The 22237-nt window shown below is 42.2% G+C and overlaps 1 protein-coding gene across 1 annotated transcript; it reads right to left on the reverse strand.

The window, feature by feature from the left end:
• Positions 1–5737: 5737 nt before the first annotated feature.
• On the reverse strand, positions 5738–21039 carry LOC119363112 (DNA annealing helicase and endonuclease ZRANB3-like). Its single transcript, XM_037628421.1, has 25 exons — positions 20602–21039; positions 19052–19375; positions 18584–18716; positions 15098–15273; positions 14640–14713; positions 13860–13895; positions 13694–13784; positions 13468–13527; positions 12397–12601; positions 11455–11633; positions 10961–11062; positions 10376–10486; positions 9868–9933; positions 9691–9789; positions 9203–9284; positions 8944–9047; positions 8696–8824; positions 8499–8591; positions 8037–8342; positions 7494–7678; positions 7315–7417; positions 7035–7180; positions 6734–6813; positions 6508–6662; positions 5738–6176 (listed from the first exon to the last, which is right to left on the reverse strand). The coding sequence occupies exons 1-25, from the start codon at positions 20938–20940 to the stop codon at positions 6078–6080; spliced, it is 3477 nt and encodes a 1158-aa protein (XP_037484318.1). The 5' UTR covers positions 20941–21039; the 3' UTR covers positions 5738–6077.
• Positions 21040–22237: the final 1198 nt, after the last annotated feature.

Genomic DNA, 22237 nt, shown 5'->3' on the forward strand with positions numbered 1-22237 from the left:
GGCCGGGCCGTGCCAGGCACGATTGGGATGGGCCGTGCCGTGCCGGCCGGGCCGGCCCGTTTGGCCAGCTATAGTGAGCACTGGATCCCAGGACCCTGCACGTCGCTGCAACCCAAGCCGAATGAGCCGCACACAGCACCAGCAGGCAGCAGCTTTTCTTCCACTCACGTCGCTCATTGAGCACACATCCAAGAAGAGCTCTGTGTGTAAGGGCAAAAGTGTCTTTTTACATGCAATCTAACACCGTTAAACCGAAAAATGGACGAAAGTGTCATAAAGGGCATAAAATTTAGACTTGGTGTTATATAGAGAAGAAAAAGTTTTTCAGTGTTAAATAGAGAAACACAATTTAAAATAGTGTTAAATAAGGAATTCTTTCTACCTACAATGGTAGACCCTTGCAAAGACGCTAACAGTGATAAGAATAAATATAGCCGAATTAGAAAAGTGCCTAAGCGCCTTACGTTGCAATGGCAGGCGCTAATATTACATGCGATTAAATTGCACTACCCGGGCGCTTCGCATGGGAAGAAAAACAAGAAAGCGCCCAGCGCACAGGCTTGCGTCGATGCTACACATAACACTGGGATTCTAGTGATAACTGCCCAATCAACCAGGAATCTGATCCTGGCGCCCGTGCTAAGCACCAGGCGTTCTACATGCCGTAAGCATGTTTTGCAAGATGATGAGCCACCTGGGACAAAACTCAAAAGAGATACCATCAATCGTATGGATTTTCGCAAAGCATTCCACCAAGGTTGCAGTATATGGACTGAACATATCAACCTCACCCTTGCATGCATTTTTCAATTCCAGCGAGTCAGATTCAACAATAATATTTGTGCAACCCAACCTCTCGAGCAGCTCCAGCCCCTTCAACATTGCCAAAGCATCTACTGAGGTGGCATCAAGAGTAGAGACAAATAGAAAAGTTGTACCAACAACCACTTCACCAATGCTATTTCGCAAGACAATCCCTACTGCACCACCTGTACCATTATCATGAAATGCAGCATCCGTATTTAGTTTGTAGCATCCGGTTCTAGGTTTTGTCCAAGATATTTCATGCGGTGCACTGGGGTAAAACGTGGACTCAGTTAATTCCAACCATAGCGTGAAAATATTTGCCCCCTTATTCCCTCTAGTCTCTAATCTGAACAGATACTATCCATTATTTGTCATATCTAAAAAAAATGATAGAAACATATGCACATTTGATTGAAGCCGAGTACACAACGCGGATGGTAAACGAGTCTTTTTTATCTGAAAATGATAAGTACCTGACGTCAGGTACAAGCACGTGGCAAATTGAACATTTTCGATTGCAATTATAGTGATGCAAGGATGGCAAGTTAGGCACACACGGTAATTTTCTGTCAAAAATAAGCTGAAGCAGAAAGTTGCTATGCTTGTCAACTAAATTTATCAATGCTTGTCAACTAAATTTATCATCCTCGTGAATGTTTGATTTGATATGCGTTCGTACCTGACGTGACGTCCAGTTTTTCAACTGATAATTTAGTCGAATGATGCTGCTTCTATTTTCCCTATGCGTATGTCATCTCTTCGACTCAGTAAACGCAACTAACTTGCGATTAGGATCCAAGCGGAGGCAGAGTGTCATATTGCTCAAGGGAATGGATACTTGGTAGTGAATAAAAACAATTCGTTTCCAAGTCGGCCACGCAACCGTCTCTCCTTCTCCACCCGTTCCTTTGAGAGTCGCTCCAGGCACCCCGGCCCGATCTCGAGCCTCGTCCGTCGGCGATGCCGATCGACGATGGCTTGGGAGAGGCACCCGGGAGATGCTTGTATATACTGGTTTAGTTCAGGTCGTCTTGTGGTTTGGCGCTATGCCGTTGGGGTTTCTACCGCCGGTGCTTGCGAGCAGCTGCCGGTGGTTGCCGTTCTTGTCTTCTTCTTCGTCTCCATGGTGGAGGAAGGGAGGAGGCGCTGGATCTGGCGAAATCCCTCTCAATAAGCTCGCGGGTCTCTCAGATCTGGAGCTCAAGCTCCTTCTTCCTTACTTCTCCTCGAGCTGCCATGGAGGTGGATTGGAAGAAGAGGAAGAAAGGGGATTTGGCTGCTCTATCCTCTCTGCGTGTCCTTGGAGCCCAAGTTCTGCAGCAAATGGTTGGGGATCTTGGTGCAGAGAGCACCAGGAGTTTCTTGCCACTGCGCCGCTGTATCTGCTGGTCGAAAGGCGACCACTCGGAGTTCTGGCGACGACGTCCGGCTCCTGTATTTCCTCCTGGCCGCCGAGCCATATGGGAGGCAGTTTATCTTTGTCCTGGTATTTCCATGGTCTACCTCCGGTTGTTTGCCGGCGGTGTTGTAGCCATTCCTTCACCCCAAGTGGTTTCGTCCCCGGTGGTGGTGGGATCGGGCCAGGATCGAAGACGGCGAAGAGGACTCGATTGCTTTTCATTTTTGTTGTCTGGGGTCCTATCTGCAAAATGTCCGGCCTGGGTTGTAATTTTCTCTTTCTGTTGGGCCTTTCTGTAATATGTTGCATGCTTATCTAGTATAAGTCTGGGTCCTTCGGGGCCCTTCTTGTGTTCAAAAATAATAATAAAAAATGGATACTTGGTCTACGCTATTATTTGTTGAACTTAGGTGTGAAATTGTTAGCGTATGGTCCATGTCTAATGCCACAGGTGGCGTATAAATTGAAAAGTTTTAGAGCATCTACAGTCGAATTTGGCAAATCCGAACCCTCAAACGCCCGCGGACGCGCGACTGTGACCGGTCACGTCTCAAAAAATGCATTCCATATCTGGATATCCCAAATTAGAAACCTCAAATCCATATTATTACACAATGTGAAAACTAATCTAAGCGGAGCTCGTCCGGTTGCGCTCCCCGCTCGCCCGGCTCCGCCCTGGCCATGTCCGGCGGCCGGCTGCGCTCCTCAGAGTGTTGGCCCGGTCGACGGAAAGATAGAGTAGGGCATGGGACACGAGCCGGCTCACGGGACTCGAGGCGCCGCCGTCTCCCATGCCCTACTTGTTGTAGGGTGGAACCCTAAGTGAAGATCTTTTCACACTTGGAGGGAAAAAGGATGAACACCAAGAACACAAAGAGGAATTCACTCCAACAAAACTCGGTTACACATCCACTAGAATAGCAAACACACAGATCCACAAGATACAAGAACGATTCAAGGAAACAAGCACAAAGGTAAAGTTCTTCACACTCCTAAGGAGGTGAGGTCTTGATGATGGTCTTCTCCAAAAGGAGGTCTTGATATCCACTTGGGATATTCTCCTAGGAGGTCTTGATCCCCAAAAGGAGTGGTAGATGAGCAAAGCTCTCTCAACATCTCAAATACACTATGCTAACCATAACAAATGACTTAGATCCGAAATATATAGCTATAGGAAGGTAGGGGACGACTTGGGAGGCAAGGCAGGGCGTCCTCGGCTGAGACCTGGGAGGCCCATGCGCATGAGGTAAGTTGGGCCCATGCACACGGGGGTTCCGTGTGCACGGTACACACCGGTGCGCACCGGGTGCTACAGCGGTCCGGGCCCATGCGCACGGGGTCTGGAGTATAGCTGGCCAAACGGGCCGGTCCGGCCGGCACGGCACGACCCATCCCAATCGTGCCTGGCCCGGCCCGGCCCGCCAAGGCACGATTATTATACGGGCCGTGCCGTGCCGGCCCGCGTGCTGCAGCCTGCAGCCCAGGCACGGCCCAGTTAGTAAACGGGCCGGCACGTTGGCCCGTTTAGCACGGTGGGCTGCATAATTTTAGCCTGTTATTTGACGCACTGAGCGTTTTTTAGCCTATTTTTACATGTTGGGCCATATATATGTATAAAAAAATAAAAAAACGTAATCGGGCCGTGCCGTGCCGGCCCGCGTGCCCAGCCTCCAGGCCCAGGCACGGCCCAGGGCATGCCGCGTGCCTGGCCCGGCCTGTTTAGCCCGTGCCGTGCCTGGCCCAAGGCGGGCCGTGCCGGCGTGCTCACGGGCCGGCCCGAAAAAACCGGCCCATTTGGCCAGCTATAGTCTGGAGGTCGTGTGCACGGGGGGTGTGCATTTTGGTGAACATTTTTTAAATCAGATGAACAAAAGAGTTGAATTCGATGAACATTTTTTGAAAATGATGAACACAAATTGAATTTAGTGTACATTTTCTTTAAGCAGTGAACAATTTTTGAATTTTGCTGAACATTTTTTAAATCCAATTAACAAAAAAGTTGAATTTGATGAACATTTTTTTGAAAATGATGTACAAAATTTGAATTTAATGAACATTTTTTTAGGTCAGTGATTTTTTTTTTTGAATTTTGGTGAACATTTTTTTAATCTGACGAACAAAAAAGTTGAATTCTAGGACAAGCACCCGCGGTGGAGTGGAGAAGAAAGTACACAGTAAGTGACAATCCTTGATCGTGTTAATCATGCGCCGCTTAGAGATTTAGAAATAGTAATTATGAAGGAGTAGGTGAGTGGCTCGTCGGATTCATGATGCCTGTTGTGAATGATTTTTGAGTTTCGTATTTTAGAAAAAAAGGACGTCATTTGAGTTTCAACTAGGTAATTTGGGTATATGCTTCCGTTTTGGGGATTTTGAACATATAGGTATCGTGGAGTAACGATTTTCTCAAAAGTAAATAGAAACACCCATCAGAAATCTTTCTCCTTAACTATTGACATCACAACCGATTACCCTGCAGACTGGCAGTTTGGCTTTTCTTCCTCCTTATGACCTTGGCATTACCTGATGCTGGGAATGGAAGCACCGACTGCGATGCAGTCTTGATTGCATTGCTAGTCCAGGAACAATGCGATGGCGAGCCAGTGACAGTGACAGGCTCATGCTGTGAGGTGCTCAGGACAATCGTTACACCCTCGAGGTCGAGGGGCAAACTGCCATGTCTCAAAATGGTTCTTGACCAGCCTGAGCTCAAGTATTCGGGATTCACCAGAGGGCTCCTGCTGGACATGGCCAAGTCGTGCACTGCATCAAGGGCCCCTCCCCCAGCTGACGTAACAGCAGGTATGAGGAAACCTGCATGTGTTACTGCCATGTCGAAATGGTGTGTAATACTACTACTTGCTACGCTAAGAATCTCTTAAATTGGCAGGTTCCGTTGGCCCCAAGGACATGGTTGTGGATGTGCCTGGCGCAGCAGGTATGCTAAAATAAACGGCTTATCCTAGTTTGAGAAATGCACAAGTGTAGTGATTTGTTATCTATCTACATGACCCTTGCATGTGTTGCTGTGCTGTCATGGAGAAATGGTGTGCACAGCGAGCAATGCATGATTGACTAAGAATCTTTTTTATTTGCAGGTTCTCCGCGCCCCAAAGACAGGGACGTGGGCGTGGCTAAAGCTAAGCATGAGGAAAGCCACGGGGGTGCTGGTGTGTAGGACTGCCTAGGGACACTGAAAGCAGCTGGCACTTGGTTCTTCCCTGTGCTCGCTAAGGAGTGGTTGCTGTTGCAACATTTGTTCACCTATGCTGCACGGGGTTGAGACCACTGACGGTCCAAGGGCTACATGCATTTTCAGGGTGCATCGTCTCTTAAAATTGCGATGTACTGAAAATATTTCACTTGGCTCCACCTGTAATCTTAGCTTCTAGTAGGATGTGTTTCGGGTGCTGCCTTTTAAAACTACTATTCTGGTGGCCAAAGCCAAACGGGCTCAGTTAGCAAATACTAGCACCGAAAGTACATGTTACAAATGTCATTAACGTGTCTCTATGACCTTTGCCATCCACATTTAGCCTCAGCACATCCTGTAACTGGATGGCGGTGTCCAGATTCTTGAAATGAATTGAAACAAATCTTACAGCAGCAGCAGCATACCACAATATTGCCTCCAAGTATATGTAAGAGTTTTGCAACAGTAGTTGACAACAAGTTGGTTGCAATTGGGTTGCATGATTCCACCAACCTTCCTCAGTTGACAACAATAGGTTGACTGAAGATGGTATCAGATTTTGCTACTAAAAGAAAATACATACTTCTACATGAGTATCGCATTCAACACATATGCACAAAACATCTGTCCAATAAAACCACAAAATAACTGTCCCAGGTGTACTAGTGCCATAACAGCTTATTTTCTGGGCGTACGAGGAGCCTGAGGTACTGCTGAGTAGGCACTGCCAGGGACTGTAACCAACCAAGAATCGTCGTCTTCTGTCGCTTCACATGCCTACAACCAAAATAAAATTGAATGTCAACATCAAGAGTATTATAGGTGAACTTGAGCTGTGCATGTCACAAAGTTATGGAAGAACTCTACAAAAATCAAACTTATTTACAACTTAATCAACTGACTTCTGAATGTGTCATTTGCGGAAGAATCGATTGGTGTCAGTCATGCCTCTACGAAATGGAATGTTGGAAATTGCAGAAGTAAATATAGGAGAAAATCACTTCTTTTTAACATGCAACGCAGAAAAGTCAGGTGGTTATCCAGAGAGCTTAAATCTTGCAAAAATTGAAAGGCCAGAAGATACTTGAACTGCAGAGGAACTACTAACATCATCCTTCAGCTGATTCACGGCATTTCTCAGAAGCTCTTCAGCCTTCCTTCTTTCTTCTTTTCTTGCTTCTTTTCGCTCCTTTTGCTGAGCTTTGGTAACCTCAGCATGACAAGCCACGCAAAGCGTCCTCATATTCTCGAGCGTGCATTCCCCTACCAGAAACCAGATGAATTAGGAGATGCAGTGATGAGCCAACAACATAGAAACTGTACATGTACTGTACCTCCTCCTTTATACACAGGTACTATATGATCTGCATGCCAAGCATTTCCCTGTGTTGGCTCTTCGACAAGCTTTGCTAGCCTGTGGTCCAGTACAGCATTAATAAGACAATCCACATGAAACCGACAAATTAATAATGATGGAAATTCCCATTTTTGTCAATATTTGGTGAGTTCTGTTAGTGTATTACAGCTGTTCAGACCAGAGTGCTCTGCTAAACTGTGCTGGGTATGCAAAAGTGAAGCATATAAAAGCTGCCAAAAGGTTGGAAATGCATAATATCAGAGTGTTGTAGCACTTACAGTTTCTTCCTACATGCAATATTTGGAGCAACACTCCTGATGTGTGCTTCTCTCTTTGGGTTGCTGAGGGGTTTAATATGTTTGACGAGCTTGCAGCAGTCAAGCTTGCACTGGGAACATATACCATGTTCTATTTGAAACAGTGCCTGTAAAGTAAAGGTATTTAACAAGCAGAAACTCCATTACATACAATTCACAATTTTTGTTTGTACAAATGGCAAATTAGCCTTATTTGCACATCAGGGCTATGTTAATGGCAGAAGGTAAAAGTAAGTCATACCTGCCGCAGGGCACTCTGGTTGGTTCTCAATCTGTACAACCGGAAGCAATCAAGCTTACAGAATAGATCTTCAAAATATTCGGGTGATTTCGCAAGATTCCCACTGAACAAAAACAAAGAGCATTGTTATGACAGAACACGATTGGCTCCAGAACAAGTACATCAGCGAGTCATATTACTTGCAAAGTTTTTGACATAATTTGCAGAGAGGCTCATCATCAGTAGTCCAGCCTTGAGTGTATTCTCTCTCTTTAGTCGTGCCACGGCGTAAAACCACCTTTCTCCATTCAGCATTTTCAGGCAAATCATCACTGACAACACTCAATGGAGCTATACGCCTCTTACTCCCCCCTTTAATCAATCCCTAAGAAAGTCGATCACAACAGACATAAGGACACCATCAAATCAAGGAACAAGCCAAGTATTTATTCTATGATAAATGTCATCTGTTCTTAGTTTGGCACAAGATCATGTCTCATGTATGTAGCATAAGTATTAATTCAGGTAAGACTGGAATGCAAATGGAAAATCCAGACTTATTCTTATACAAACTTAAGCAGATATTGGGATACTTTTCTAGGACATAAGAAGTTTGCATGACATAGATGTATAGTCGTAACCTCGTGCACACCAGGCATTGTTTTGTACAGTATTTGCAATCTTCGTAACTGGAACAAATCGAGTTTGCAAAAAAAAGAGTGTCAAAGTCAAGACGTGCATACTTGTGTACTGTGGCTGATGCTATTTGTCAAATAGCACAACTCAAGGCTCAATGGAAGCTGTAACGGCTTTCCCAGGAGTTTCCTCTGATCAATTGGTCTTAGTTCTAACCATTCTTTTACAAATGCCTTGAACATATTGCAAAATGCTGGATTACTCAAGAGCTGCCTACTTGCTTTCTTGTCACTACTAGAGCATAAAGGTGATTCTACTTCTTCAGGAAGAAAATTCTGAAAAAGTGGTCTGGGTCTTGAATCATGTCCTGGAACACAAATGTACAAGTGGATTCGACCTGTATGATGGCTAACCTGTGAAAGATGATGACAAATCAGAGGAATTTGAAGAATTAGATGGCAAAAGCAAGCAAACTGATACGAAAATAATGTTGCAGGTTGGGACAAGCGGTAATACAACATGTAAACACAAAGACGACAAAAGATAGCATAAGTGGAAGAATTTTTAACCTCAAAACGCAGATACTCCACTCGAATACGGCCATCTGAAATAGTTCCTGGAAGACCTAAAGTATCACGATTTTCACAAAAGCTCCTACGAGCCTGTTGTATTTGAGCAGCATAAGATACATTGTATTATCCACTAAAAGATGGCACATTGCACAAAATACAATATAATATAATACAATCAAGAATTTTTTAATTACCTTCATTGATTTACTTCGTGTACTTGAAGAGCCAGAGATAGCTGGTGAAATAGAAAAACTATTGCAGACTGTATCTTCATGTACTGCTGGACCTGGACTACATTGCATTCCTGAATGAAGGCCTTCATCCTAAGAGGGTAAGGTGCACAAGCAGAATCAGCTGGAAATCAAGCATGGGAATGCTGAATGAATGAAAAGAGAGCACAGTGAATAATGGCAAAACATTAAAAGGGGCATCTTGTTTGAACCTCAATCTGTAGAGGAATAGTCCTAATAGTGAAATCTGACTCAAGCTCCATATCGCTGATGCCAGGAAGATGGTCAACAGACATAGTGCCACTTTCCAAAAGACCTTTTGATTCACCAGAAGAGCATTGTATAAGGCTTAAATAACTCAGTCTCTCTATCAGTTAATCAGCTAGGGCTAATTGTTGATTCCATTAAAAAAAGTCTTTTCATTCAAATAATTTAGTTAATCATCTGATACTGATTTTCCTAATGTTTTACCTGCATTACAATTCGGAAGAAACTCAATTTCTGGTCTCTCCTTAGTGTTACTGATTTCCCCAAGGTGGTAAACTTGATCAACCTTACAAAGAAGGAAGGAACGATGAATGAATAAACTTGATCAACCTTACAAAGAGGGAAGGAACGATGAATGAATAAAGCCTAATAGAATAACTGAATTGCGTGCATTGCCCTAGATTCTTGCTAAGATCCTATTAAACCAACTGATGTCAGCAGTGATACAATCAACCAGGTCTCATCTGAGTTCTAACACTTTACCAGACTTCTCCGTACATGTAAAATATTTTCTCAGTTTGTAAATAAAGTTTCAGCATTATCTCCACAAAATAGGAACTGAAATGACCACGGGCAGTTGCAAATGTTCCACAAGTGTGCTTCATGCAGTTGCAAATGTTTCACTCGCCTTTCTGAAATTAATTAGCACCTAGGACGCAGCCAGTTGCAAACCCAATCACTTATGGACTTACCTCAATTTCTCTTATAGCATCTTTCTTCCCATTCACCATAGACGAGACACGGAACAGACTCTGGTTCAAGCGAAGCCACTGTGGTTCATCTGATGTGTTCTGCAGGAACAAAATAATTTAATGCTCTAATTACCAAAATTACTAAATACACTACAGGGAAACAGGAAAGGAGCTAACCTTTGCGCAGAATATATATATATTGACCGCATTTGTTTGACCACGCCTATGAGCTCTATCCTCGGCCTATTATGATGTTATCACCAATTAAATGTAGCAGTTAGTAGTTACAACAACATTTAAAACAACAGTAGAAGAGAGTGAACTGTACATGTGTTCAAGACTGCACATAAAGTGTGAAGTGAACACACATGGGCATAAATTCAGAGACTTTGCGGTGACACTTCATTACACTTGTGGACATAAATTTGAAACAACAGTAAAAGAGGGTGAGCCATACATGTGTTCAAGACTGCACATAAACTGTGAAGTGGACACATATGGGCATAAATTCAAGGACTCTGTCGGAACACTTCACTACACGGGTAGGTTCACAAGAACAGCTGGATTGGTTTAACATTGTATACTTCAAAACTACCAAGATATCAAAAAATTCCTCCTGGTTTAATTTTGCACTTCCTATGGGTTGAAATGAAAATGTATGTGCAAGGTTGGAAAAAACAAGTACCTGAAGTAAGTCTGAAGACGATCTTGGGAGCTCCAGGAAAACAACATTCTGAGCAGATGAAAAGTCTAAACCAACACCACCAGCAGTAATTCCTATTATTGCAACCTTGACCTATTTAGCAAAAAGTAAAATAACTCAATGATGGATAAGCAGTATGCAAGATAAGAAGCGTAGCATCATATGGACTAGGTACAAGGGATTTTTTCCCTGCCGTGATTTGTTTTCCAAATTCTGTAGAAATCACATATAGAAGTAAAACTTCTCAGGCGTAGGTATGGGCATGCTCTATATACAATTTTTTAAGAACAGACTCAGTCCTGCTTGCGAGATACAAAAATGGCAGATTAACTGTTTAATTCAGACTGTTGCATGTCATAGTTTTAAATTTGGTATCTAGAAAAATGATTCAGTTTGTTCTTGAAATTTTTCATGGATAGAGAGCCGGCACATACCTATAGCTGACATTCTTTTGTCAAAACATTTAAACTTGCACAAACAAATTTATGGAAATTGTACTATTTTCACAAAATTACTCATACTCTAACAGTAGGTGAGTGATGAATTAAAACAAGGGGAAATGAAAACCTCTGGATTCAAACGGAAAGAATCAACGGCTTCTTTCCTTTCTCTAGGAAGTGCGCTGCCATCGATGCGAACAAACTTGATCTCCTTCTCAGAGAGGAACACCTGGATAGAGAACACTTGAGTAAAAAGTAGAAATATTTTTTCTTCTATTAGTCATATAATTAGACACTTGAGTTTAGCAGCGGCCACCGAAAGAAACGTTAGGAAGTGCTCTACCACTGGTCCTCAGACCCTTACCAAAATATGCTGGACAAGATATTATCGTCTCTCTAACTTTTGATGTGACTATGTGGGTCCAGTAAGCCACAATTTTCAGGAACAAATGTCACTCAATTTCTTTCAATTACTTGTACAGTGCCGACTTTTGAGTATTGAATCTTATTGAGATTCTTATTCCTTATTTAATACATAAAGAACAAAATTGGTTGAAGCACCACTTAAGTATTCAAATTACATATAAAAAACCCATCATAGTTTGTAAACGTAAATCTTACCTGCACTCCATCTAGAACCTTCAAGTGGTGGGCGAAAATTAGCGTTTTCTGGCAACTAGACTGGGCGTCCAGATTATCATGCATCAAATGATTTGAGAACCACTGACTAAACCCAGGTATTTTTGCAATGCCAATTTCCTGGGGGGAGAAATGCCTTGGAGATTTCTTGCAACTATCATCTGAGGAAATGGAAAAAAAAGGAAAGTAACACATAGCTTAGAACCATCATCTTAAATACTAAAATGACGAAAAACATTTGCTTCATCTGATCATCTCTCAGTAACAGTTTTGATACATTTCACCATGTCATAGTAAGAATTATTTACGAGTTGAGGAACAGAATAGATCAGATCCAAAAATGCTAGGTTATGTTCATATAGATAAATGTTTGGAATTTTGAAGGTGACAATTTATATTCAATACATTAGAATAAGGTAGAATTGGAATCTTCCAGTGGAAATTCATTGGTAGTATAAAATAGACAGTTGTAATTCCATGATTCCATCAACTTTTTGATATACATGGAGTACAAACAATGCTAACGTCAAAGCTTATAGTTCAAATCAAGAAAATGTTGGGAATGTTTGTATTGACAGTGTTGATACTTTTTTGTTACCGTCAGTATAACATTAGCAAAGGGTTCCCCCATTGATCTAGATTTTGTAAATACATTTCAGATAGTCAATGACAGCATCATAATCTGCACAGCTGGAGGCCAGGCACATTTGGTATTGCATATGCAAAGCAATGACTAATGCAACAAACATGCTTCAACAAAATGACCGGTTAGTTTTAGTATCTACAGCCAGTCATCTTGCTTTAGGCCAATATAACTATCTATTCGACATCACACCAGTTCATGGCAAATTGATAGAAGGTAATCATGTGGTAAGATTAACATATGCGATTGACATCTGCTACTATTAGCAGCATGAATGTTACCTTTTCCCTCTTTTGCTTCTTCACAGTCATTGCTTATCTCAGAAGAGGCAATTATAGGAGCATCAGAGCTACTATATGTGCTATTGTAATCCCCTTGGATAATAGAGGTGGCTGTCCTGCTATTCAATGCCTTCAACTTCAACCTAATGATCTGCCGGCGCTTGGGCGGCAGTTCATTTAACAAATGCTCCTTCAAGCGCCTAATCTGTAGCACAGAAGCAAACTCCAGCCATTAGATCTGAAATTGATAAACCATCAAATATCAGCCTAACACATCATTGCAGTTACATGGCTTGTGACAGGAAGCAAAACGACCCGCCGGGCTCTAGTATTAGCAAATAGCTAGCAACTTACTACCCTCATTCTCCTCTGCTTGTCATTTCAGACATCAACATGATCTCCCTCCAATACCCACATTGTACCATTAATTTTCTAATCATATGGTACAATATTTAAGAAATGGGATCATATAGAAGCACTTCAAGTGAGAAATCTAGCAATATAATTTTCATGTGACACATCAATATACTTTGTGGACACAGTTGTTGAAGTTCCATCGCATGCATTCTAAACAATATCTATAAGAGAATGTATGGAGCATTACGCACTGAAGCTAGTCTCATTCTTAAACATGCTTCTGTAGTAAACACACGTTCATTGGTAAAAACATCATCAACCATGTAAAGGATAGTTTCTACTCCCTCTGTAAAGAAATATAAGAGCGTTTAATTCACTACTTTAGTGATCTAAACACTCTTATATTTCTTTACGGATGGAGTACAACATAAATAATTTCATCATGCATAGAGTACAGCATTCCATAACATACTGCCATGCAGACTCTATACATAATCAAATGAACAAAGTTCATACATACAAAAACTGTATATACTGCCAAGCTGATCAAAATCAATTAACAAATATCATCAAGCAGAACTTAGGCCAAATATGCAGTGACCATATAAGTTCATGAGCAGTTTGGATAGCAGTAACAAGATACAGTACCATGGATACAATAATCACAGAAAGCTATACAAAGAGGCTTTAATAGCTGAGAGAGAAAGAGCTGACCATCAGAGTCTGACTGAGCAGAACATTTAACTCTGTCAAACGAGCACCTTTTGAAAAGTCCTGGACGTGAAACGATGTGAAGAACTTAAATATTTAAACATTTCTGTATAGACTAACAGATAGTCAGACACTATTTGCTCAAATTAACTGCAAGTGCAAGTCTGCAAGGTTTTGAAGCGATCTACCAATCTCCTTGACAATAGGGACAATCACAAGATATAGATACCTGGTAAATTTTACCCTGGGAACTTTGAGCAACATGCAGTGAACAATATGTCTTTGCAAATTCAAATTTATCATCTCCAAGCAAACGGGGACTGAAACCAAGAGAGGGAGTGGTCAGAAAAGATCGATATGCCCAACACAATAAGATGACATTCTGCTTTTCTTACCATAACATATTTATCTGGTGATAGATGTCAAAAGGTCTATTGTCACCTTGGAAAAAAAAGAAACCATTAGTTAAATCTGACAAACAAACATATATGGTAAGTCAAGTCCAGAGTAGTAAATGATTTAACTAATTTTCTGGAATGCAATTGTATCACAACAAAATCACACATCAGTACCAATCAGTCAGATATACCGTGCGCAGGGTAAAAAGTACTCCCACAATACAGAATGCAAAGACACGGATGGGCACTTTTAACACCCACAATACAGACATTGAGCTCAGCTTACGCAAAGAAAATAGAAGATACAGATGTAACAATAATTGGTAAGGGACGTGGAACCAATATGCAGTACAAATAATTCAGCAAATCAGTATACACCTTTAGGTCCCTATTAAAAAAAATGAACAGGTAACCATATACTGAAGAGACGTATGCAACTGACATGTTTCTCATGGATCACTGGTCTTAATTTGATGTTCAAAACAGAAGGAGAAAACTGGCAAAGACCTTTTAGTAATATTTTCTGAAGTCAAAACAGTGGGAAAAAATGGCAGTTAAAAAACTTCAATTATTTTCTAATTCTTAACTAAAATGGAAGTGCTTTGAGATTGATTCTAATCCCAACATTTGAAATCGTCTAATGGCATACATAAAATATTTCATATACCATAAATCCATTTGCCTGTTTATAGTTTTAAATGTCCACAACAAAAATAGCGCAACAACACAAGGATCCCTGAGAAGAATCAATGGATATATTTTAAAAGTTAGTACAACCTTGACAAAGAGGGTGTCCCAGAAAGCAACACAATGCGGTTGATATTGAGAGCTATTTCCAGTACAGCTTTTGTCTGTCACGGTCACAAGAGAGTAGAAGTGATCATTGGTAAAGCAAGCGGAATGTTGATGCATCAGACTAGTAAGACTACAAATTATAAATAAAATTATCAGAGAAGGCGCCTTAAATTGAAACAAGGTGGCTGAAGTGATAAGAAAAAGATTGCTCAACAGAGTTTCAGTGGTTCTGCATTCTTACAGTATTTTAAATTAAGAAAGCACAATGGAATGATGAAAACACGAAGCAGGTTTAAAAACACTTTTTTCATCAAAGAGAGTAACCATCAAAGCACAATGGAATGTTATGATTACTACAGAATAATAAAATATGCTGTGTCAAATACACTCTCCCTCCTGGATTGGGATTGATATATTCAATTGTTGCCTGATAGTATCACCTGAGTATTTTCTTCTTTCATCTTTGTGCAGCGTATATTGTGGGATTCATCAATGATCATCAGTGCCCATCTCCTATTAATCATACTTTTCCGAAGGATGCTTAACATCGTGTATGAAATAACAACGACCTTCGGACAAAAATCTAAATATTCCAGACTGTCTCGTCGACCGAACACTGAAAAAAAAAAGAACGAGAAAAATACAGATATAATTATAACAGTCAAATTTGGTATTCTTTATACAAAATAAACACTGAAAAGCTGAAAGCCAAGGCAATAGAGCAGTGTCCAAAATTGAAGATACAGGTATACGAGGGACAAGGAATAGGATTAATGATTTTCACCAACATAAATCTTTACATATCTTCTACATATCTAAATAGCTAGCCCCCACTAGTAGATTACTCTCCACATGCGTGCCTCCATATCACCTCAATCATTGGTAGCCATTTGATCTACTAAATTGTGTGACATCCTCAAATCATCATGCATGTACTCATAAGTTACAATTTTGCAAATATATCCATATATCCATGCAAAGCATGCCACCTCATCAAGCCATGCATGCCTTTTTTTCTTGGGGGAATCAAATCATGCATGTTAGTCACAAGTTAATTTTTTTACTGTACATTAAGTTCTGTATGGTCATGAACGGTCTATGTGTTGGATGCTTGGAGCAAACATATATAGTTCATGCTTCACATTTTTGTTAAAGATGGCGTCACATTAGGTTCAGTTTAAATGTTCTTCGCTTTTTAAAATCATTTTGCCACATACTTGGTAAGTTTTATTGTTTTAAAAATGTAAACCGAGAACATTTTACATTTATTTTTCCATTAGTTTAGCTGTTTCTAAACACTTATTCATGCATTTGTTTTAACACGGTTCTCGCGGCAAAGCGCGGAGCATCATCTAGTTATATCAAAAAGATGAGGTTGGTGGTACTGCCAACACACTGCCCTCCGTACTCACAATGGCAGTGCCCTCAAAAAAAATAATGCCGACGGGTGAAGCCCACATACTCCATGATACCCCGGAACTTCCGCTCTGTCCGCACAACCATCATGCTTCCTTCTAATGCCCTAGCACGCCACCGCCGATCCTCTAGAGTCCTCCCCTACTTATGCTCCTCGTGTTGGCTTGTTTGGCTCCCCAACCTATGCTTGTCATGTTGGTTTGTTTCGCTCCACCAGTTGATAGTTGATATATCGACCAACTTAGTGCAGCTTATTAACCCGTCTATGGACCTAGGTCGTGAAGCTTATCATCTGTGCATGGACCCACTTGCATGTTGATGGATGGACCTACTTCATATAATCATTTAACTAGTTCGTTTACTTCACCGTTGACCATATTGCTTACATTGCACATTCTGAGACCTCATTACTTTGTACAACGAAACAAACTGTGCGTAGTGTATGTACTTTCAGTGATTTCACAATATTTGCAGTGAATACTCCAGTTGATGTCAAGGACTCAAGGTGTATGTAGTTTCTGAACTATGTAGAAGCAATGTTGGCTATTGGTCTTCTGCCTTGGCTTGCGAGTGCTTACGAGAAGCGGTCCAACCCAAGCCTCTCTTTTAGCCCGTCTCTCCATTTCTCCAACCAGGTCGAGCGGTATCAAGCATATTTTCGAACAATCTTGAATGAGGAAAGCCAAGGCTGGCTCAGCTCATTGCCTCCAACCCTACTGGAGGGAGAGCCAAGGGGCGGGTGGACAGCGATGAAGATGACGCATTATCTTTTGCAGGGCAGGAGTGCAGAGGAGAAATGCTGCGAGGAAGGGAACCAGAGGAGTGCATAGTGGTTGCAGAGGGACAGGAAGATGGAGAAAGACAACAGTTTTGTCGCGACGTGGTTGGAAACCACGTGCGTGTTTGCTAAATAGAACAACCTTTTTATCAATGACTACATGTCCTGTAGAAACGCATATGCATCCTACTGGTTACACAAAAATATTACTTGACCAAAAAATGAAAGGCGACCATTGTGAAGTCAACTGAGAGCCTGATTTGAAACCACCCAGCCAGTTGACAAATACTACTACTTTAGGATTTTCATTTTTATGGGAACATACAAGTACCACCCATAACTTGGCTAGGTAGCAGACCAACATGGTAAACTTGAACATGAGCCTATTTGGTTGCTAGCGTTTCAGTCCAAAAAACTTCAGTTGCTAGCCACATGTCGCCAAAAGTATGGCATGTCACTTTTGTGGCAAGCAAATTCTTACCCAAAAGTGTTGTAAAGTTTGGCCCAAAAACATGTGTCAACGACATGCAGGACATAGGACTGAAAATGTGTGGTGAGCCATGAGCCAGAAGTTTCGCAAATAGCCAAACACCGGCACCACAATTGCCAAACTAAGGTGTGGCAAGCAAGTAGTGGCTGTTAAAGTGTATATGTGGATTGCCTAGCCCTTTCCATCAGTTCGGACTTTTAGTTGCGTTGGCTAGTGCATGAAGCTTATCATGGTATCAGGGTCCAAGGTCTTGAGTTCAAGTCCTGGCTTACGTAATTTATCCAAAAATTGTTGTTTCCCCCTTTGTGTCCACGTATGAGCCTCTTGAGCCATACCTCTGAGTCTATCCACGTCTTGACCTTCCGCATCACACGTGAGAGGGGGTGTTGAAGTGTACATGTGGATTGCCTAGCCATTTCCATCAGTTGAGACTTTTGGTTGTGTTGGCTAGTGCATGAAGCTTAACAGTAGCCACAGACCTAGCAATGAGTTAAGGCATGTTTGGTTCACTGCCATAGTTAACCAAACTTTAGTTAGGCAAGTTTGAAACTCTACGGTAGGTGTTTAGTTCTTTGGCACATTGTCCTGACATGAACCAACCTGGCATAGACTCTTTCCTGAACTTGCTTAAGGTGTGACCCGGAAAGGAGTGGCTTGCCATAGTTCGCCACAACTAGGTAAGGCAATGTGGTTTTGATTTGATAATTTGTTTTCTGCATTCAGTGCCACATTTAATTAGAACAAATGAACCTTTGTTAGAACTTAGAACATCATCACAACACAAGCTAATCTATGGTTCTATGTTCAGTAAGATACTAAGATCCAAGGATAAGTCAACTTATGAAAAGCAATATTGGACTAATGATCCATTGAAACTAGGTATAGAGTGATCTGGTCCATCTATGATTGTTCATACAGAATGCAATTTTGTCCTGCAACTGTTTTTACTGCAATATTTTCAAACTGACGCTGATGCAACAAATGAATGATATCTGGGCCAAAAGAATTCGATACTTAGAATATGTATGAATAAAATACAAAATATGCAATTCATATATGGAGATTGTTACCACATGGCACATGTGGTAGGCAATTCAAATTTGATGAAATAAATATGGAGATCGTTGTAACTTCACAAGCATTCAGGATCAAATTAGATACACTAAAGATATGCAATAATTATAATACCAGGTTTGACATCAGTAAAATTAACTCTTGAATAATGAAACTCTGAATCAGTACCAAGATGAATATCTTTTGGAAGAAATGAAGGATCCCAGCGTTCCAATTCCTCCGCCCAAGTATAACGCAGAACAGCTGGACACACTATTAATAGAGGGCCCTCGTCCTTGAAGCAACAAGCTATTGCAATTGCCTGCATATAAATAAATGAGAACATACTACTTCCCCATTCTGTTCAAGAAAATAATACTGCTTCAACATGGGGGGGAAATTACGCTCAAAAGCAGATATGATGATTTCTTCATAAGGTCTAAAAGGCAAGTGCTATATAATTAACTGTTCAGTAAAACAGACATAAAATTCCAATCCGTTACTGCCCAAAATGTATTGATGCAAGCTCAATATCAGTGTGCTCAATATCCATATGCCAATTTACTGTATTTTGCAAGTTGTAACACCGTGGAACAAACAATTTTATGCATATAAACTATCCGCACGATAGTTATACACAAAATACAATGTGCTTACCTGGAGAGTCTTGCCAAGCCCCATCTCATCTGCAATAAGGCAGCGCCCTTGCCTCCGAAGCCCAAATTTCACACCTTCAAGTTGGAAGGGTAGAAGTGCATCTCGTAATCGACGTGGCAGCTTCATGAGAAGCTCGTCAACTTCTTTATCAGAACCGCAGTTTGTGCCAGCATTTTGAACAGCACGCCTTGTTCTATAAGGTATATCTTGCACAACAACGCCAGTCAACTTCCTCAAGAATTGCAACACCAGCTCATAGTGCACAAGCTTAAAGACAGAAGAAATATGCCCGCTTTGACTTTGTGTTGTGGAGAATGGTACAGCCTACCAACAATAAGAGGGAAGATATCAGTTTAGACCAAAAGGCTTATCATCCAGAAAAGGGACTAAGAAGTAAGAACCAGATGAAAATAATTATTACAGCAGAAGTTTACATTTTATGCTTAAAAGCATCCACAAATTATTCGATCCCCAAAAGGATTACTCTAAAATGTGATATAATCACCATTTACTCCCTTCAGTCCTATAAAAGCTGCCATTTCAGACATCTTCGCGGTCTTCAAAATACATCTTGGATCGTTAACTTCTATTGCAATATATCTATAAAATTTAAAAATGAATATTGCAGAAGTACTTTCTGAAACAGATTCACACATAGGATTTTCAAGTATCTAATCTAAACATTTTGCAAAGATGTTCTTGCCCGGTTCAAAAAAAATTTGCAAAGATGTTATCAATAGTTTGACTATATATTCTTGTGCAAAAGGTATGTTTTATAGAACAGCGAATACTGTGAAGATAACTTAGTGGCACAATCATTTACTGATTAAAAAGGTGACACTGAAATATGGACGAAATATTAGTTGCTGGCACTTTATATACTCAAATATTAGTTGCGGCATTCGTAGGTACCAGCAATTGCCCATAAAGCTGATATCTGGAAGGCCAAGCAAATTCTTCATCGCTCGGCAGTTAAGCCAAAAGGCAGGGCATTGTGAGGGTTCGACCTCCAATGTTTGTGTCTAGCATTCTATTGCATAGAGCCATTGACAGACAGAAGATTGGCTAGAGTATGTTTGGAGCAAGATCGTTGAGGCGATTATCCATGTGAAGGTATGAATGGGTTGATTTGGCGATGGCACAGGGGATTAGATCACCAGGCTATGAGTGAACCAAACCTTCTGACAAAAATCCATATGAAATACAGTATCCATTTAGCAAGAAAATGCTCTAAAACGAGCAACTGGCCAAGAATCCAAATTAAAGAACGGCCATTTGTCATACACGCGGAATGGGCAAATAACCACCGCATTCTTGGAGCGGTTCAGGCATGTCGAATCAAAGAACAAAGAATGATCAAGAAAACACTCGCAAGCACCAATGCTTTGCCAAGAAATACGAAACAAGATACTTTGAAGAAACTCTTGGTATAGTCAAGAAAGCACGGGATTACTCGCGCATCACCAAGAAAGAACCAGATCCCTAATCGGAGCCCGGATCGGCAAAAGATGCGTGCACTAGACAAGAGTTCAAGAACGCGAGGATCGTACCGAAGCGACGCAGTCCTCGACGGCGCGGAGGCAGTCGGCCTCCCCGGGGAAAGCCTTGCCCTCCGTTCGGCCCACCGTCACCTGGAACTCGTCGGGGCTGCACACCTCCAGCACCGCCCGGAACCCCGTCGGGGGCGCAGGCGGCGGAAGCGGCTGCGGCGGCGGACGCGGGGGCAGAGGATGGGCGATTCTTGGGCACTTGGCGAGCCTGAACGACTCGGCGGTGGTGCCGGCGGCGGCGGCGGAGCGCTTGAGCCTCTCGAGGGCGGCGAGGCGGCTGGCCTCGATGCGGCGGCGCTGCTCCTCCGTGAGCCGCACGGGCTCCGCCGCGATCTCCATGGACCCACGCCCGCACTAGCACTAGGGGTTGCGGAGGCGTGGGGTTCTCTGACAAGGAACGACGGGCGTTTCCGCCGCTGGGGGGAACGGAACGGGGAGGGAGGGAGCGGGGAACGGCTAGACGAAGGATATATTGGGCCACCAAGCCCGTGTTTGATATACGCCGCACTGGGCTGGGCTGTGCTGGGCCCCCTCGCCTCTGACGAACTTTACGATATCAGGAAGCAAATCTAGACCGTCTCCTAAAAAAATGTAGAGCGCATGATCTTCCACTGAAAAAAAAACAATCTTTTTTTTGGAAAAAAAGTCTAGAGCAATGGAAACTGTGTACTGCAGAGGAAGCACAGGAAAGAGCCAAAGAACGCGGGGATGCTGGCAAAAATATACTCCGTCTGTAAAGAAATATAATCTAAAGTATATTATATTTCTTTATAGAGGGAGCACTTCGTGACTTCACAATACAAATCCGTGCACAAATTACAGTATAAAACGCGAGGAATATGGCATTCACTTCATAATACAAATCGTGCAACTTGTATGATCTCCAACTCCAATCCTCCCACAGGTAAACAAGGCTGCTATTTTGAACAGTGGATGTCGGGGTTATCTCGCTGCGGGTTTGTGAGACGACAGATGCCACGAGGTGGCTTGAGGTGAGAGCAAGACTGCTTTGGAGATCCGGGGACGGGATTGGGCAAACAGCACACGGTGGTTTACCCAGGTTCGGAGCTCTCCGGAGAGATAATACCCCTACTCCTACATGTCTGAATATATATGCAGTGTACATGTCTGGCAGTACAGAGTTGCTCTTGGAGCTGTATTACGGAACGCAACTATGGGCATCTGGCCTTAGTTATGCATGCGTGTGGTATGAGTGCCAAATGCACTAGTGGCTAGCTTGTGGCCGAATGAGTGTGGCATGAGTGCATACGTGTGTGGATGGATGGATGGATATATATAGTGTGGCTTGCTTCCTTGGTCAAGTATGTGCCTTCTTGATCAAGGAAGTGACCTCTTCTCCAAGAAAGTGTCTCCCCTGGGTTACTTTATACAATAGTGCCCAGGGACAAGTAGCATTGTACATGATGTCGCGTATGACGAGTGAATAGTGTATGCTTTATTAGCAACAGTGGTCGCGGTATGGTCGTCTTGTCAGTGTCGCGTCGGGTGTGATGTCGCGGTTGACTTTGCGTAGCAGGCCGGCTGGAGCAGCCGGACAGGGACCCGGACGGGCGGCCGGGTTAAGGAGTTCGGCCGAGTTGAGCAATCCGGCCAAGTGCGAGCCAAATTGAGGGGC

This window comes from Triticum dicoccoides, chromosome 2B (assembly GCF_002162155.2).
Source record: "Triticum dicoccoides isolate Atlit2015 ecotype Zavitan chromosome 2B, WEW_v2.0, whole genome shotgun sequence".
Classification (NCBI taxonomy): domain Eukaryota; kingdom Viridiplantae; phylum Streptophyta; class Magnoliopsida; order Poales; family Poaceae; genus Triticum; species Triticum dicoccoides.